General features: G+C 67.1%; 2 protein-coding genes across 3 annotated transcripts; both read right to left on the reverse strand.

Moving 5' to 3' along the window:
* On the reverse strand, positions 1–11,146 carry CHLRE_07g329550v5 (uncharacterized protein). Its single transcript, XM_043064163.1, has 11 exons — positions 10,768–11,146; positions 10,594–10,684; positions 9,156–10,503; positions 8,952–9,026; positions 8,475–8,772; positions 8,340–8,379; positions 7,472–8,243; positions 7,142–7,357; positions 4,574–7,059; positions 526–4,473; positions 1–333 (listed from the first exon to the last, which is right to left on the reverse strand). The coding sequence occupies exons 1-11, from the start codon at positions 10,835–10,837 to the stop codon at positions 291–293; spliced, it is 9,387 nt and encodes a 3,128-aa protein (XP_042922731.1). The 5' UTR covers positions 10,838–11,146; the 3' UTR covers positions 1–290.
* A 104-nt stretch (positions 11,147–11,250) lies between these two features.
* CHLRE_07g329600v5 (uncharacterized protein) lies at positions 11,251–16,676 on the reverse strand. 2 transcript variants are annotated; one of them, XM_043064165.1, is made up of 10 exons: positions 15,332–16,676; positions 15,110–15,185; positions 14,418–14,868; positions 14,103–14,215; positions 12,875–13,986; positions 12,592–12,692; positions 12,368–12,415; positions 12,112–12,189; positions 11,797–11,895; positions 11,251–11,577 (listed from the first exon to the last, which is right to left on the reverse strand). In XM_043064165.1, exons 1-10 carry the CDS (start codon positions 16,479–16,481, stop codon positions 11,497–11,499), a joined length of 3,309 nt encoding a protein of 1,102 aa, XP_042922732.1. In that variant the 5' UTR covers positions 16,482–16,676; the 3' UTR covers positions 11,251–11,496. The 2 variants fall into 2 exon arrangements, with proteins under 2 accessions (XP_042922732.1, XP_042922733.1); XM_043064164.1 differs by having other exon boundaries at positions 12,592–12,695.
* Between the last annotated feature and the right edge of the window lie 1,151 nt (positions 16,677–17,827).

Consider the following 17,827-nt stretch of genomic DNA (forward strand, 5'->3'; position numbering starts at 1 on the left):
CCGTTTACAAAAGCTTTGCTGTCATGGCGCCCACACCCCATGCAAACCCACCTATACCAGTGCGACCACCAGGCAGCAACGCATGTCATCAATCCATTACGGTACCAGCTTTAAAGGCAATGCTCAAGGAGCAGTAGCCCGTACGTTGATATGATATCCAGAGTGATTCCCAACAAGTGAAACACAAACAGACTGAGCCAGACTACATCCTCCCAACGGCTACCGTTATAATTCATGCAAATTCAACACCACTTTGGTTAAAGTCGTACTGGCATCCCGCAGCCGCCACGTTACACGCGAGGAGGGGGGCTCTTCAGGTTCCGCTCTAATGACCTGCGAACAACACACGCAAAAGACCATGCCATTTTAGTGCCGCCCAATGTGCACAAACGCACGAGGTGTGCGCTTTCCATTGCCCTGGACATCCATGCCGCCACACGGGTGAGCAGGAACACCCAACGCCGACAGCTGCTCCCGACTTCCCAACATACAATCATACCCAGCATGTGCAACCCAGCAGCGCACCTGAGCTTGTCCATGCACGCGTCCATCTTGCGCTTCAGCATCGCCACGATCACGTCGTCCCCGGCCTCCTCCTGCAGGACCACAGCCCCACCAGCGGCGCGGCTCGTACCGCTTCCGTAGGTGCCAGCACCGGCCCCGTACAGTCCTCTGCTGAGGCCATCGCTGCTGCCGCCGCTTGTCGCCAGGGGCCGTACCATGAGGCCCTCTGACACGCCAGCGCTAGCACGCGGGGCGTGGTGAGCCCCAGCGGCGGCAGCGGCAGTGTAAGGCATGTGGGCCCACGAGGAAGGCACCTGGGCTGCGCTGGCTGGATGCTGGTGCAAGCCTGGCATGCCAGTTCCTGAAGCTGCGGGTACAGTAGGTGCTAGCCCGGGTAGGGGCGCGGCTAACGAGGTAGCTGTTGCGGGCATGGCGAAAGAGGCGGGGTACACCGGCGCGGGGACATACCGAGCAGGGCGGGAGGCGGCCGCCTGCTCCGTTGCCGGAAGGTGCGGCTGCGGCCGTGTGGAGTTGTCCGGCAGCGCCGCCGCGGCTGCCGCGCCATGGCCCGTCCATGTGCTCATAGGTGGGGCACTGGATCCCGGCAGGGGCGAGGTGTTGGCAGCAGGATGCGCGCCAGTTGCCGCCGCAGCCACCGCAGGCGCATCCGCAAGCGGCTGGGCTGCAGCGCCTGCCGGTGTCACCTGGCGCGGCGCTGGTGCCGCAGTATATACCAGCGGCGCGGAGGCCCGGGCAGCAGTGGGCTGGGTCACGACAGCAGCAGCAGCAGGATCGGTGGCAGCAGCCCCGGCAAATGCTGCCATTGGGGTCGGGCCTGTGGGCGCTGCTGGTCGAGCTGGGGTTTCAGACTGGGCCGCTGCGCTAGGCGCGGCCCGTGCCTCCCCCTCTGAGAAAAGCGTCCGCCGGGTGGGCGCTCGAGACCCCGAGGCCTCGACCTCGGCGGCTTCAGACTCAGCGGCCGCTGTTGGCGAAGGCGCGGGCGCAGAGGACGAGCGGCGCGCCACCATGTCTGCTGCTGACGCGGGTGCATGGTGCATTGACGTCGCAATGCTTAACCCAGCCCCATCGACGCTAGGAATGGAGGTGCTGCCTAGCCCGGCGCTGTCAGCAGGGCTAATAGGTGGCAGCCGTCCCTTGAGTGCTGGCAGCCTGCCCGCCTGCAGTCCCAGGGGCGAGGGACCTGCGCCCTGGCCGGCACCGGCATCTGCGACGTGCACCTCAGCCCTGGGCGCAAAAATTGAACCCGTGGTGGAGCTAGCAGGCGCGGTAGGCTGCGCGCCGGCTACAGCAGAGCCGGTTTCCCCACCGGCTGCCGCAACGGTGGATGCATGGTGTGGCGCCAGGGTCACGCTGGAGTCGGGGGCGGCTGTGCCCGGAAAAGCAGCAGCAGCAGCGGTAGCAGCAGGGTGGCGGTCGGCGGTCCAGCGGCGGAAGGACGGGTTCGACGCCGCGGGAGCGGCACCTGGAGCCGCTGTGCCGGCACCAACGTATGCTCCACCGCCGGCTGTGGCGCTGCGCTCTTCTGAGACCTCGCCGCTGGAGGCCGGTGAAGGGGCAGAGGCCGGTTGGCTGCCGGAGGCCTCAGGTTGAGCTGTGTGTGCTGCGCCATCCCCGTTGCCCTTGCTGCTCAAGCCATCGTCGCCATCACCATCACCACCACCATCACCGCTGTCGTCCGAGCTGGTGTTGATTTCGGTGATAGTCACCGCCGGCGTGCGGCGCCCCAGCAAGCCGCTGTAGCCGCCACTGCTGGCGGCGCTGTTGCCGAACAGCAGCGCCTCCAATGGGTCCTCCATCACAAACACCAGACCCTCGCCACTGCCGCCTCGGCCTCCCCCGCCGGACATGGCAGCCACAGGGATGCTGCCACTGCTGCCGCTCAGGACGGCCGCGGCAGCCGCCGCCATGGCCGCGGGGGAGCGAAACAACGGGTCCGAAGAGGACGCAGCGGCCGCAGCCGCGGCGGCGCCGGGTGGCGGCTGCGGCGACGAGCTGCGCAGCAACACGTCCTCCAGGTCTAAGCTATACGGCAGCGGCACGACATACGGCACACCCGCCTCGTCAAGCGCGATGCCGAAGCCCACGCTGGGCAGCCCGCCTGTGCCCATGTCGTCCTCCTCCACCTCCTGTTCCCCGTAGGAGTCATTGTAGCCGGCACCCTGGCCTTGGCTGCTGCCGTGGTCCCCTCCGCCGCCATCCTCGCTGCTGCCGGGGGTCCGCCGCGAGCCCTGGCTCCCACGCGGGCGCCTGCACACCGGCGGCGGCGGCCCCTCGTCTGCTTCACCAGACACCTCGGACTGCGAGCCGGAGCTGGGTGGCGATGTGCGAACGACCAGCTCTCCAACCCGCTCCAGGCTGCCACTATCCCCTGCATCAGCACCATCCTCCGGAGCCCCACCCGCTGCCAACACGGCTGCCGCAGACGCCGCGCCGCCAAGGGTTCCCTCTCCGCGGCGTTGACCGCTGGCACGCCCCGAGCCGGTGCCGCCGCCGCTGCCACTACCGGCGCCGGCCAGCAGCACCCCGCCAGACCCTGTGGCCAGCAGGTCCAACAGCGCCTCGGGCAGGCCACTGTCCATCATGCGGCTGTTCATGTTGGGGTCCGTGTCGCTGTCCTGGCGCTGCAGCTCACGGCGACCGCCGCCGGGGCCGCCGCCGGCACCGCTAGGACGGTGGGGATGCTGGCGGCCCAGCCGGGATGAGCCGCGTGCGCCGGCGGCCGCGGGGCGGCTGCCGTCGCGCTCCGAGCCATCCGCGTCCGTGCCGGCCGCAGCGGAGGAGGCGTATGAGGCATCGCCGGTGCTCGCGTCGCCGCGGGAGCCGGTGTCGGTGGCGCCGCCGCCGAGGCCGGACAGCCCCAACAGCACGTCTCCGGACAGGTCAGCCGTGTTGAAGGCGGCGGCGTAGCGGGACGCCGCGCCGCCGCTGGTGCTGCCGACGGCAGCGAACGGCGATCCGGGCCCTTGATCAGTGCCAGGGTCATGGCGCTGTACCGTGCTGGTGGGAGTCGATCCGGTGTGATGACGGTGTGATGGCGAGGGCGGCCGCCCCACTTCTCGCTGGCCGGCAGACTGACGACCCGAGAGAGACCCGGCGCTGCCTAGGGCGCTGAGCCCTGTGCCGGGCGGCCGTAGCGCTGCCAAGGCAGCTGACGCAGCTGACCCCTCTGATGACGGCGGGCTGGGTTCGGCAAAGTCCTCCTCGTAGACCTCTTCGTAAACTTCCTCAGCTTCCTCCTCCTCGTCGTCCTCCATCTCCGCTTGACCGTCCTCATCAAGCTCCGGCCCTTGGTGCGCAGAGCCAGCTTCGGCATCCTCACTCAGTACGGCTGGCGTCTGCGTAGCTGGCTGTAGCTCGCCCTCGCTATGCTGCTGGTCAGCATCTGGCGCATCAACGTCTGCATCAGGCCTGCGCGCACTTGCGGCACCACTGTCAGTGGTGGCCCTCTCGTTCTCGCGCCCGGTGTCATGCGCGCCGTTGCTGGATGCAGCCTCGCCTGTGGCTTGAATGCGGGTCGCGGTCAGTGGTGGACTTTGTGCACCGCCGTCGCTGGTCGTCCGCCGCCGGCCAAACCGCGTCACCCGCTCAGTCAGCGAAGAGCTGTCATCCACCTGCATGTGCGCCTGGTGCCCCTGTTGCTGCTGCTGGAGCTGCTGCTGGCGGGGCCATTCAGCTGCCGGAGATGCACCGCCCTCGGACGGGCTGGCGCCCGTGTTGCGCAGTGGCGAGGGCGTACGTGCCGGGTGCGGCGCCACGCCGCCACCGCCACTGCTGACGCCGACACGCCGTGCCGGTGAGTCAGCGGTCGCCTGGCTTCCATGGCTTCTTGCTGAGCCCAGCCCCTCTAGCCCATCCATGGAGGCAGAAGGGCTGTCCCCGAACAGCGCCGCGGTGACCGTGTGCTGCAGGATAGCGGTGAGCCGGCCGCCGCCCGAGGACGCCAGGCTGCTGCGGAGCAGAAGTTACAGGGAATCCGCTCAGTCACTAGATTGGTTCACACAGCAATGGCCCGAAATGTGCCTTGCAAAGGTATCATGCGGCGTCCCACCTGGTCAGCTCGCCGGAGCCGCGCAGTCTGGCGCCTCGATGGGCTCCTCCGCCTCCGCGGCCTTGCCCCCGCAAGGGGCTGAGATCCGAGAAGGGCAGCTCCACTGACGTCAGCGCCCACGGCACTCCTGAACCCACCGACTCCAGTGACGAATCCACGTGCCCAACACCATATCCACCACCGCCGCTGTACTGCGGCGCTTCCGGCGACCAGGCTGACGCCGCCGCCGCCACCGTAGCCCCATCAGTGGCAGATGCGGGGCTGATGGCGGTGTGGGCGCGGGTGCCGCCCACGCCGGCGCCGCTTGCGATGCGCGCCGGTGAGGGCGTGTCAGCAAACAGGCTGCCTGCAACGGCCTGGTCAAGTAAGGAGCCAAAGGCGCTGGCAGTCAGCGGGTCCACTGCAGCACCCGGCGCGGGGTACGAGCTGGACGCAGCAGCGGCGCGGTCCGGCACCGCCCAGCGGCGCCGCGCGCCAGCAGCTGTGCCTGCGACTGCAAGGTCCGCCGAGCTGCCCACATCAGGATTACCACTGAACAGGGCCCCGCCGATAAGATCAGGCCGCAGCGCAGAGCCGCCACTTGCTACGTCGACACCGCCGCCAGAGGTTCTCGTAGCCGCTGCCGAGCGCCGTGACCAAGCACTCTCGCCTGCGGCCGCGTCGCCGCTGGGCTCCGTCGCAGTGAACGCCTGGGCGTGCATATCAGCACCCGCATCGTCATGACCGCCCGCGCCTCCGACGCCGGTTCCGGCCTCAGCGTTACCGCCAGCTCCGCCACCCCCACTGCCACCGCTGCTGCGCGCGCCGCCGCTGCCCCCACTTTCGCTGCTGCCACGGAACTCGGCCGGCAGCGCGGCCAAGTCCACCGGGCGCGGAATGCCCAGTGCGGACAGCCAGTCGGGCCACGCGCCGCCAGCGGCAGCACCTCCCAAGCCCAGCCCACGCCCCAGTCCGAGACCTCTTCCTGGGGCCAGCGTCATGTTGAGCTGGTCATTGGAGTCGTCCAGGCGGTAATCCACCTCCTCCTCGACGACCTGCTCAGAAGCTGCCTGGTCGCTGTTCTCTCTGGAGAACGCGACATACTCCGTTGAGGGCTGCTGGGCTGGCGCCTCAGTGACTGAGGCCTGGCCGGGCTGTTGTGGGGTCGCGTTGTCGCAAGTCCTGAACGAGCCCCTGCTGGACGGCAGGCGCTCCAGCTGCTGCGGTGCTGCTGCTGATCCCGCGCTGTGCAAGAGCTCACCATCGCCTCCCTGCATGCCGGGCTGCGGCGCAGCAGGACCGTGCGCGGAGCTCCCGCCATAGCTGACGTCACCACTGACGTCCCCGCCGCTGCTGCCTGTACCCAGGCTCTGCTCCTGCTGCAGCTCAGCCGCGGCGCCGCCTGAGGACCGCATGCTGACACTGCCTCCAGACAGCTGCAGCTCCAGCACGCCGCTGAGGCCCATCCGCACGCCGTCGTCGTCCTCGGCGCCCGCCGCCTCCTGTCGCCCGCCACTGCCCTCCAGCCCTTGACTTGCCGCTGACTGGTCCGAATGTTCAGACTCGAAATCCACCTCATAGTCCTCTACTACCACCTCCTCCACCGGCTCTCCGTCCGCCTGTTCCACCAGCTCACCCTCCGCCTCTCCCACAGACTCCCCCTCCGCCTCCTGCGCCAGCTCCCGCGACGACGGCTCACGCTCAGCTGCTGGCGCGAAAGAGGATGCCTGTGCGCCCGCTGCAGCAGCCTGCGGCTGCGTCTGGCTCTGCGGCTCCGCCGCATGGTGCTGACCAGCATGTTGGCCATCAAGGGACTGCGGCGACTGTGGCGAGCCCAAGACGCCATCGCTGAGCTCGTAGCTGCTGCTCAGGGAGGCCTGTGAGGCCTGGCGCGCGGCCGTTGCCAAGGGAGCCTTGCCGCCGGCTGACGAGTGCTCATGCGCAACGGAGGAATGGCTGTGCTCTGATCCAGGCGGGCGGTTGGCCCGCGGCGGCGGTGACGCCGACTGCCCGAGAGAGGTTTCACGCTGCGGCACCGGCCTGTCCGAGAAGCTCGACCCGCCAGCGCTGGCAGCCGCCAGCTCAGCGCCTGAGCCCTGACTGACAGCAGCTAGCGACTGGAAGTCGGACAGCCTTGCTGGGCCGACTTCTGTGGCTCCTGAGCGGGCCCCGGGGAGCGAGCCTGGAGCAAGGCCGAAGCGCTGCGCCAAGCGGGCCAGTAGGTCGTCGACGGAGGGCACGTCGCCGGCCTGTGCGTCAGGAGCTGCTGATGCCGCCGGCACGGCGCTCGCTCGGGGCGCGGCTGGTGCTGCTGCAGGTGCTGCAGATGATGCAGGCTTGGCGCCATCGAATTGGGCTGAGCTGCGCGGGAAGCTCGACGGTGCCTTGCCTTCGATGATGCGAGGTGGCGCGGAGCCGGACACCTGCGCCAGCCAGTCTGCCAGGGCGCCGCGTGCGCCAGACAGCCCCGGCAGGTGCGCGCCAACTTCGCCGCTGCCAGCAGGCTCCTGCACTTTGATGGCAGGCCGTTAGCCAACCAGAAGCCCGAGCACTTCTCTGCGAAGGGCAATCTCCCAGCCCCCAACTCACCGCGTTCTCTGGCTGCTGTTGCTGACGCTGCCTGCGCTTCCTCCACGCCTCCAGCGGGTCCTCTGGAGCTCCAGCATCCGCCTGGCGCAGAAGGCTCGGTGAGCCAGTTGCGGCATTGGCGCCAGCGGTGCCAGCCCCTGTAGCAACTGCTGCAACAGCAGGCCCAGGGCTGGTGGCGGGGCCGGGCTCCACGCCAGCCTGCGCCAAGAGCGCCCTCTGCAGTACACCAGGCAATGGCATATGACGTGAGTCCCGCAAGCAGCCAAGGAAGCGGACGGTGATGGGGACGAATGAGGCGGAAATGCAGGCTCGGGCTGCGGGGATACCTACCAGTCGCTCACGCCAGGGTGCTTGTCGCACGCTGATGCCTGATGACTTGGGACGCTCCTGGGAGCCATAGCCAGCGGGGCCATCGCCGCCGCCACTGGCACGCGCAGGCGGTGGCGTCCGCTCCGCCCCACGAGGAGAGGCAATTGCTGGCCGCTCTCCTTCCAGCTGGCCAGCCAATCGAACCTCCGCACCAAGCCGAGCCCCAAACCTGTCCAGTCCTGCAGCCATTGCCCCAGGCTCCCGAACCACCGCCGGCTTCTCTGGTGACGGGCTTTGGCGGCGCCCGGTACCTGGAGCGTTGGCTCCGCTGCTGCTGGTGCCAGCGCCAGCGCCGCTGCCGCCTGTGACGCTGCTGTACTTGGCCAGCGCCGCCTGGATGCGCTGCTGGATAACGTCCCGCTCCTTCAAGAGGTTGCGGCTGCGCTGCAGTACCGCAGCCGCCAGTGATTCCACGCCGCCCTCTTCTGCCGGTGCGCTCCTGCCACGGCCCTGCATGTAGAACATCCCCTCGGGTGTGAAACCAGGCTGGTACAGGCCAGGGCTTGGCAGTGAGGGAAGGATCGCGCGACCAGTGCAGTAGGGCCCGGCAACACCCACCTCATCATTGAGGCTGCTCGTGCCTGCGGTGTCGCTGTGAGCAGCTTGCGGCGCTTGTGCGTTGCCCAGACCGCGCGCCAGCGTTGCCTCACCCTCAGTGGCCGCGTCCCGGCGCGACTCCACCTCAGGGTCCCACTCACGGAAACGCCGAACCATATCCGCCATGCGCATGCGCCTGTCCAATACACAATATGGATGGAGCGTCATGATGCAAGGTCACAAAAACATTGCGGCAAACGGGAGCCGAGGTGCCCACTAGGCATGCGCGTACCTGGTGTCAGCACCCTCCGCTGCCCCTTGGTCAGTGGGATCTGCGAGCAGGGGTTGAGTGCTTAGATCACAGAGGGACAAAGCCGCAGTGCACAGAACGCATGCAATGCGAGCTTGGCGCTGGCCCTGGCCATACCTCGCGTGTCATCCTCGCCGCCTTGATGCGCGCCTCTTCCGCCAACAGGCCATGCCTCTTCAGTCTGTGTGCCCTTCTCCGGTGACCGTGGTCCCGGCCGCGGCCAGGCCTCCCCTTGCTCGTCACGCGCAGGAGGGCTGCGGGCATGCCCGGGCGACCTCCGCGGCTGCGGGGATGCGCCACGGCGCTGATTGGGGGGCGATGCCGCCGCCTTCCGTTTCATGGGGGATGGCGACGCGGACCGGACCCATGCAGGGTCTGCCGCGGCCGCCTGATCCGCGTAGCCCACCATGTTCACCTGCACATGCAGGGACACGAGAATGTGCAGCCCAGGTGGCCACTCTAGCAAAACACCGTAATTCCGAGGCGGGAAGGGCTGCGGATGACCCAGCGACTGTTTTCCATAAGCGGGGGCGGCTTCAAGTTCATACTGGGACAGCATATGCTAAAACTTGTACGCGAGCGGCCGTAACCCACCAGATCAGAAGCCTCAGCCGGCAGGACGCCGGGCAGTACCGCGCCTGCACCCCGCGACCGCCGGTCCTTGAGGGCCTGTGAGCAATCGATGATGAGGCTTAAATACGCATAGCGTCGGATGCCGTGAGCCCAGCCCTGCCAGGACTGACACGACAATACCAGTAGTCCCGACCTATCGCCGCCTGAGTGCAGAACGCCTCGCACCTGAAGTCGCTGCCGCCGTGCGTAGCCAGCATCTTGGAGCGGTACTGGCGGCGAGCCCGTGGAGGAGGGCGGCCCAGTGATGGATGAGTAGGACGTGGCGTCGTAGGCCGTGGAGGTAGAGTCAGCGGGCGCAGCACGCGGCGGCGACCGGCCGCCCAGGTAGCCGCGCGGTGGCGAGGGGCGCCGGTGGTCCCGCTCATGCGACACAGTGTCGAGGGAGCTGTAGGACACCGGTGCCCGGGCCCGCTCCTGCATGTGCTGGTGCTGGTCGTACTGGTGTTGCTGGTGCTGGTGCCGCTCACTGTGGTTGTGGTGGTCTCGGTGCTGCTGCTGCCCATGGTGGTGGTGAAGGTGGGGCTGGGGCGGCTGCTGCAGGTATGGGCTGCCAGGTGAGCGCGAGCGGCTGGAGCGCGTGGGGCTCTCCTGATGCGGCGGCCGGTGAGGAGAGCGGTGTGGAGAGGCGTGCCGGTGATCATTCAGCTGGTAGCCTGGCGGCGGCGACGGGATGCGGCTGCGGCCGGGACTGGACGCTGCGCCATGCTGACGCGGCGGCGAGACCGCAGGCGCAGGCGGTATCCCGCGCCCAGGCGAGGCGCTGGGCCTGGCGCGCACCCCTTGCGGGTAGTGCTGAGGTGGCGGGCTGCCAGGCCTGCCCACGACAGGACCTGCAACTCTGCCGCGCCCTGCGGCCGGCCCCGCGTGGCTACTGGCGCCAGCTGCCGCCTCGGCGCCGTGTTGATCGCCAGCTGGACCTGTGCCGCCGGCTGAAGCCGACCGCCCACGCCCACGTGAGACCGCTGCTGACACTGCTGCAGCTGCGTGCTGCTGCACCGCCGCCAACTTTGCGGCGCGCGCCGCGGCTGCAGCGGCGGCGGCAGCAATGCGCCGTGCTCGCTCAATGTTCGCCTCGGAGGGTGCCAGCTTGCTCCTGGGCCCTGCGTGGTTAACTGCACGCTTGCCGGAGCGCGCGGCGCCCGTGCGCGCAGGCGGGGGCGCCATGGGCGACGGTCCCGGTTGTGCTGCGCCTGGTGCCATCGGTACTCGCACGCCGTGGCCGATGCCCACATTATTGAGTGGCGCAGGCGATGCACCCGCGCTTTGCGGGGGCCCAGCGGCGGTGAGCAGCTGCGGTCTATGCTGGGCGGTGGTCATGGGCTGCGGCTGTAGCTGTTGGTGAGAGTACGCTGCATGCTGGGGCGGGGCTTCCGCAGGTGCGGCCCACGCGCTCGCTGGCGCGGCCGATGCCAATGGCATCTCCGCCGATGCGCCCGCAACATGCCACTTGCGTCGCGGCGGCTGCCGAAAGACGTCCGGCGCACCCGGCGGAGGCGGTCCGAATGCCGATACCCTGCAGTGTGACCGAGCCCACACTCATCAGCATAGGACTTTACTGGCAGCATGTGCAAGAACTGTCAGCAAGCTGGCCCCGCATTCTCACCGTGTATCGCCATACAGACCCCGCGGCACGGTCCGGCGACTCCGCAGCTGCTCGAAGGACCTCAGCAGGTCTCCTCGCGGCTTTACGCCCTCTGCAGCAAAGCAGTTGGCGGGTCAAGACGCACTTGGTAGTGAGCCTGGCTTCACCGGTCGGCAGTTACTTCACAGTCCTCACCAGCAAACATATAATCGAAATCATGGTCACCCGTCTCCGGAGCCGGAGCAAGCTTTCCGGGCTGAATCATTTGCCTCTGCGACAGCTTTTGACCGGAGGCTCTGCTATCTTACGCTGAGCTTTCCAAGCTCATATGAACCACTTTAACCATTCTCAAGAATCATGTGCAACGCCGAAAACGCTGGCTTCGGCCCCGGGCCCTAGTCATTAGGCCTGGCGCTGATACGTGCGAGCAAGTTAATGAAGTTGCATCAGAAAGTTGCAAGGGTAAGAAGATAGCAGCATCAGCCTTGAAAGGTGCAGCAGAAACTCGAGAAAGTCCTGGAAAGTCGCGTGTTTGACCTGGCTAATTGCTCACTGAGTTTGCTGAACCAGCCAATGGTACCGGTCTGTTTATTATAATCCTTTCTTCCAGTGTCACAGCATTGGGCACTGGCACGCCTGGACGCACTGGCACGCGGGAGTTGGCACAATGACACACAAGCGGGGGCGAGTACTCCCACGGCTCCGCCAGGGTGCCAGGCCCCGCGATCCAAAAAAACATAGTTGCTTCTCCCCCACGGCCCTAGGCCAGCGGCCTGTACCAGCCCACCGGCTCACATCTCTGTCCGACCTCGTCGACCACCTGCAAACGCCACCCCCCTCCGATGAAGCAAGAGCCCCCGCCTGCGCAGCACACACTCCCCCAGTTTCCTTCTGCACTCGTACGCCAGTGACACCCTCACAGGCTCATAGCGTGTTGTCGCCCACCACCAGGCGGAAGTCATCAAACGAGTTCTCCAGGTCGAACGAGCCGTCCGCAATCATCTCCTGCGGCGCAACCGGCAGGACGGAAGAATGGCATGGTCTGGGCGGCGGCCACCCAGCCTCTGAGCGCAGACACGGACACACATCAGGCCATCCGATGACAGGCGCGCCGTGCACCGCGAGGTCGATCGCGCATGGACGCCACACGCGGCCTGCTACTGCAGGGTAAGGCCTCACCCCATCACCCGCCCTCGCTCCTTACTTGACGCGGCATGCACGCACCTGCCGCTCTATCAGCTCCTCCAGCAGCAGTCGGCCGCCCTCGTCCATGGCCTCCACCGGCACCAGCGGCTCATCCGCCTCCACCGCCTCACTCAGCACCTGATGACACAGGCACACACACATACACATACACATACACATACACACACACACAGTCACACACACACACACGCATACATGCACCACGCGAAGCGTTGAACGTGACCGTATGCTTGTATGTGCGCAATCTGGCTGAGGGAACGCACGTAGCAGCCCGCTCCTATACCCGGTTTACGCTCCCCATTCGCCCACGGCAGCCCCACGCCCTCACCCTACCTGGTACAGTCCCTTCTCCTCGCCGCCCTCAAACAGTGCGCGCCACCAGTGGCCCGCCTCCGCCTTGGCTAGCAGCACCTGTGTCCGCAGCCAAAACCACCACCGGCGCTTCTGAGTTCGTTCTGAAAGAGCGTTCTTGCTGCTCACGCTCTACACCAATCTGTGTACTGTGTCATCAGCGCATGCGCGGGCGTGGCCCCTGCCTCGCAGCAACCAAGCACAGGCTGCGGCACGGCAGTAGCACGCTGGTGCACACCTGCAGGGTGTGGCCCTCCAAAGTCCAGATGCAGTCGCTGGGAGCCACCTGGTGGGGGCAACGGCACGGCATGCGAGAGACAGCAGTTCTGACACGGTGATGTCAATGAGGTTGCGACGGCGTGTGTAGGATGGGCGCGGTCGGCACTACAAGCCCCCCTGTGGTCTTCCGGGCCGTTGGAACTCATTGCATGGCGGCGTGTATGGCGTGCCCATCACGCGCACCTTGCGGTGTAGGGGCCCATCCACCACGCGGCCGCACCAGCCTAGACGCAGCGTCAAGCGCGTAGGCGTGATGGTAAGTGACACCTCTGCGCGCCGCGTGCCTGCTAGCAAGGCGGGGGCAGCTAGGGGTCAGAAAACCCACACGGCCCGGCAAACCAGCAGGACACGAGCTGGCCAACCCTGGAGCTAGCCTGGACGAGCATGTGAGCCCCCCGTACAGTCCCTTGAGGCCTTTGTGTCTAAACACATGCACATGATACCCTCAAGCATGCATGCCTCGCACCTTGGGGTAATACAATGTTTACAAATAGCTCCGTGCTGGTCTGGCTCCAGGTCAGCCGCTCCCGCAGAGGTCGCGCCGCCCAGGCCGACCGTGCCGCCGCCAGCCCCGGCGCCGGACCCGAGTCCCACACCACACGCAGCCCGTCCTCATCGTACTGGTCCTGATCGGGCTCCTGTCCGCCCGCAGGGGCTGATGATATCGCCTTGCTTGACAGCAGCTGCGCGGATGGTGCGCGCGCTGGCGATGGGGCGAGGGCGGCTATGTGTGGCCCCGCCGCGTTGCTGGCATCCCGGTCACGCATGCTGCCGCCGTAGCCGCCGCTTGCGGCTCGGCTGCCAATGGTGTCGGCAGGGTTGCTTCTTGTTTCCGCGGTGCGTGACGGTGTGCCTGGCGCGCCGTTGCTCCTGATGCTCGCGTGACCGCCCATGTCGGGCGGCGCGGTCGCGACCGCTGGTGCCGCTGCATCACCGCCTACCGCTGCCAGCCGCCGTGTGCGCTGCAGCAAGACGTCAACCACCTGCCCGGCTGCTGCCCCCTCGTCCGAAGCCCAAGGCTTCGCCGAAGCAGCGGGCCGCTCTGCGATACGCGCCGCCAGCAGCAGTGCATCCAGCCAGCAGCCCGACAGCGCCGCCGGGCCCAGCGCAGCTCGTGTGCCGTCGGCCGCTGCTGCGGCAACGGCCGCTCCCCACGCCTCGAAGACGCTACCCTTAAGGCCCAGCACCAGGCGCACCGCCAGTGGCGGCGCTCGCGCCGCCAGTGCTGCCGCTGCGGCTACTCTTCCGAAACCAGGTGGCGGCGCCGGCACCGGCAGTGCCACCACCCAGCCCATACGACGTGCCCGGTCAATGCAGGCAGTAAGCAGCCGCGCCCCAGCCGCAACCGCCTCGGGGCCGACCGGGCCGCCGTCGCAGCAGCTGTCTTCACCTGCCATCCACTCAAGCGCGACCTCCAGGGGCCCGGGACTGCACCATGAACCGCTGCTGCTGGCGCCGCTGGCGATCGGGCCGGGCGCGTCCCGCGCACTGGAGCCGCTGCCGCCGCCTTGGCGGCACAGCTGGTGGGCGAAGTCGTCGGGGCCACAGGCGGAGGGCGAGTCAGCCAGCACGGCCAGTCTGCACCAGACCGGCGGGAGAGGAGAGAGAGAGAAGAAGTGGCACAGGGTGGTCAAGGTGTGGCCACGTGGGCAGAGAAGAGCGAGGCCACCCGAGCGGGTGTGCCCAAGGCCCACCTTTGCGCGGCACGCAGTCGCAGGGCCGCCGGTATGCCTTCACGCGGGGCGCTGCACAGCAGGGCGACGAGGCCGCGCACGTCGCTGCCGCTCACGATGTCCTCGGCTGCAGACTGCAGACAGCGCGCAGGGCGCACTCAAGGCCAGGAGGCGAGCAAACCTACTAAGCAGGTCCACGCAGTGGCACCAGTACACACACACACACACACACACACATTTCGCACCATCTGTTGCGGCGCGCTGCTGGTTTGCGCGTCTCCCTGTACTCTCACGCACGTACACACACATTAACAGAACCACTGCACTCCCTCTCACCCCGCAGCTGCCGGCCAGTGCCAGGTACAGCTCGACCACAGCCGCCCGCAGCGCCTCCAGCCGCTTGGCGGCGGCGGCGGCAGCAGCAGCAGCAGCACCCGGCACGCCACCACCTCCGCCACCCCCGCCAACTGGCCATCCAACCGCCGCCGCCGCCGCGGCTGTTTGCGGCGGCGCCAGTAGCCGCCGCGCCGCCGCCTCGTCCGCCAGCAGCTCGTCCAGCACCCCCGCCAGGTAGGCGTGGCGGGCGGCGGCGCGGCTGCAGCGGCACAGCGCCGCCAGCGCATGCAGCGCCGCCGCCGCCACCGTCAAGGCAACATCTGCTGTTACCGGTGACTGCGGTTGTAGCGGTGGCGGCGGGCCGGCGCGGGCCGCGGGCGCCGGCGTGGGCGGCGGTGTGCCGCAAGGATCGGCGGCTGCAACGCCGTCTGGGTCGTACTTGACGATTGCCCTGTGTTGTGCATAAGAGTGAAGAGTGGCGGTGTGTGCGCGTATGTACGGTGAGTGCGTGCACACGCAAGCAGTCATGTACGGTGTTGTGCGGCACGAAGCAAGACGCTTGATTGCCTGCGGGCCGCGCTGGTTGCAGATGGCGACGCACAGTGAAAAGGCACCTGATTAGGCCGCGGCGGGACCCTTCCTTCCTTTCTGTCGCCCGTCAATGACCCACAACTGCCGCTGAGCGCACGCACCTGCCGTCGGTGCCCAGGCGCGGCACCAGGCGGCGCGGACACGCGGCCAGCAGGTGTCGCACCTCCGCAACCAGGCCTGTGCACATGTTCACATGCACAGCTGCAAGCGGGTGGGCACGGCAGGCAGGCCGTGTCGAGCAGTGCTCAGAAGCCGCACCTGACCCCAGCCGCACGCAACAGTCGTCCTACGTCTCTACGCGCCGAAAATCTCAAAAGACCCACCGCGTGTGATGGCCTCTGCCACTGACGTCTGAGAGCGGCTCGAACGCTGCTGGCCACTCAAGCTCCCACCTCGCCCAGCGCCGCCGCCAGCACCACCACCACCGCCATCGCCATCGCCGCTACCATCAGTACGTGCGGAGGCGGTGCGGGTAGGCCCAGCCGCCGCAGCCGGCGGGCCCTGGGACTGCTGGGCGGGCGACTGCGGGGTGGCACACACGCCCAGCTCGGCCCGCACAGCACCCGGCGCCAGGCGGCTCACATCCGCCGCCGCCAGCAGCAGCTTCTTGGCCGCCAGGCAGCAGCTGTAGCAGCAGCCGTCAGCGGATGGCGAGGCTGCAGTGGCTATAGCATGATGGCCGCCGCCGCCGGTGCTACTGCCGCTGCTACTGCCACCGTTGCCGCTGCCACTGCTATTGCGGATGTGGTGGCGGCTGGCGAGGCCGTACAGGCGAAGCAGCGCTGTCTGCGGCCGGCCACGGGTCGCCTCCGCCCACACGCTCGCGCCGCTGCCATTACTGCCAATGACGATCTCGGTGTCGATGTCGATGCTGTGACCGCCGTTGCTGCTGCACCTGCCGCTGCTGCCGTCCTTGCCCGAGGCAGGGCGAACCTCATGCTCACTGCCTCCTGCTCCACCACTACTGCTTTCCACGCCGCCTTCTGGCCCCGCTACTGCCACTGCCTCTGCCACTGCCTCTGCCATCACTGCCACTGCCGCTGCTGCTAGTGCTGTGTCTGCGGGTGCTGGTGCGGCCGAGGCCGACGCGGAGGGTGGCCAGCCAATGGCTGCACGCAGCCCAGCCGCCAGCGCCGCCAGCTGTCTCACCCCCAGCTGCTCCACCCACTCCTCGCCCAGCAGCACTCCGCGCGCAACCACACACAGCGCACAGCTCCTACTGGTGCTGCTACTGCTGCTGCTGCTACTGCTGCTGCTGCCAACGCCGTAATCAGGGCCGCCTCCGCCAGCCGTCGCAACTGTTGCTGTTGCTGCCGAGGCGTGCAGTGGCTGGCGCTGTAGCAGCAGCACCCGTATGTCACCATCCTCGCGGCAGTAGCCGCAGCAGGCAGCCGCACCGCAGCAGCCGCAGTAGCCGGCTTTTGGCCGCTCCGAGGACGCGGCAGCCCCGTCGCATCGCTGCTGCGCTGCCATTTGCTGGCGGCGCACAGTTGCAAGCAGCACCGCGCTAGCGGCGCGATGCTGCCGGCTGCAGCAGCAACGGGCGTCCGGTTGCGAGGCCAAAGTTCCTCCGTCATTGCCTCGACCTGTTTGCTTACTTGCAGCAGCGGCTTCGCTCATGGCTGCAGAGGTTGGCGCAAATAGGTAGCGACAGGCCTCTGTCAAGTGGACGTTATGATCAATCCGAGGCGTCTTCATCGCGGTTTTACAGTGCCCTCCACGGGTGCGACATGCCCCCACGGTATTAGGGCCATCCGCAAGTGGCTCGCGCCAACGCGCGGCGTCCCCACACGCGGCGTCCCCACGCGCGTCACCCGCCAGTCTTTCCGCGCACGTCAATCCCTTTCGCACCCGCACCGACCAGCATTCAACACGACCCGCGCGTTCAGTTCTTGCGCACGCAAACAATGCGCTTCGAGCCGCCTAGAGCCGCCCCACCTGCCCGTTGTCGCGCCCTATGATAGGACAATGAACGTTTCGTGTGCCTGACGGCGACTTGTTTGCAGATCTGTTATGTCGGCCTCTGCAAATGGCCGTGTTGGCCACGGCGTAGGCGGCCTGAAGCGCATGCGTAGCGAGCGAGAGGGTGGCGCAAGACGATCACGTTCCGGCTTACATGTTGCCTCAGAGTTTAACGTCCACTAGGACGGGTCCCTCAATAGAACGGTCAAAGACTAGCTCGCCTAGGATCGGAATGAGAGACGGCTCTAGCCGCTCTCAGACGCGACCTATATCCTCTCTCGGATCACCCGTACTCCGGCCTCCCATGCAATACACCGTGTCGAGCCAACCAACCTCGGGCACGTTCCCCTATTCCCACACGCCAAAACCACACCCAAATCACTCAGTCACACGATATGCACGGTCACATGCCAGGTCACGACAGCTGTCGCGCCCTATGATAGGACAATGAACGTTTCGTGTGCCTGACGGCGACTCCCCCCCCAGCGTGCGGCGCAATGTCAATGCGGCGCTCGTCTGCAACGTCTGGGCCTGTGCAGGGTGTGCCGTATGCATATTGCCAGTCTGCGTGCGTGTACGTCTGTCTCAGTGCAGTCATGCGTCTGAAAGTCTCACAAACCATGCCTACACTGCCTTGGTGTGAACCGCAATGGAGAGGGCTCGCGGGCGTGATAGCCATGCGCGTTGAGCCTGTCGCTCCGTTCACGGCGGCTAATGGCGAACCTCAGACATAACACAACCAAGTGAGCCTCAGGGCATTCAGGGCACCACTCCTATGAGCTCCTGGGCGAGCTGGGGCATACAGCGCCTCCAACATCGATGCAACGTGTGCGTCTCAAACACTGAAAGACATGAGC

Source organism: Chlamydomonas reinhardtii, chromosome 7, assembly GCF_000002595.2.
Source record: "Chlamydomonas reinhardtii strain CC-503 cw92 mt+ chromosome 7, whole genome shotgun sequence".
Taxonomy (NCBI): Eukaryota; Viridiplantae; Chlorophyta; class Chlorophyceae; order Chlamydomonadales; family Chlamydomonadaceae; genus Chlamydomonas; species Chlamydomonas reinhardtii.

Coding starts and splice junctions, on each gene's coding strand:
- CHLRE_07g329600v5 (XM_043064164.1), bottom strand. CDS start 16,481: ATGGCAGCGCAGCAGCGATGCGACGGGGCTGCCGCGTCCTCGGAGCGG. Junction 12,416..12,591: donor ATGGGCCCCTACACCGCAAG/GTGCGCGTGATG, acceptor TGCCCCCACCAG/GTGGCTCCCAGCGACTGCAT. Junction 11,896..12,111: donor AGGAGAAGGGACTGTACCAG/GTAGGGTGAGGG, acceptor CTGTGTCATCAG/GTGCTGAGTGAGGCGGTGGA.
- CHLRE_07g329550v5 (XM_043064163.1), bottom strand. CDS start 10,837: ATGATTCAGCCCGGAAAGCTTGCTCCGGCTCCGGAGACGGGTGACCAT. Junction 10,685..10,767: donor TTTCGATTATATGTTTGCTG/GTGAGGACTGTG, acceptor GCTTTGCTGCAG/AGGGCGTAAAGCCGCGAGGA. Junction 7,060..7,141: donor AACAGCAGCCAGAGAACGCG/GTGAGTTGGGGG, acceptor ATCAAAGTGCAG/GAGCCTGCTGGCAGCGGCGA.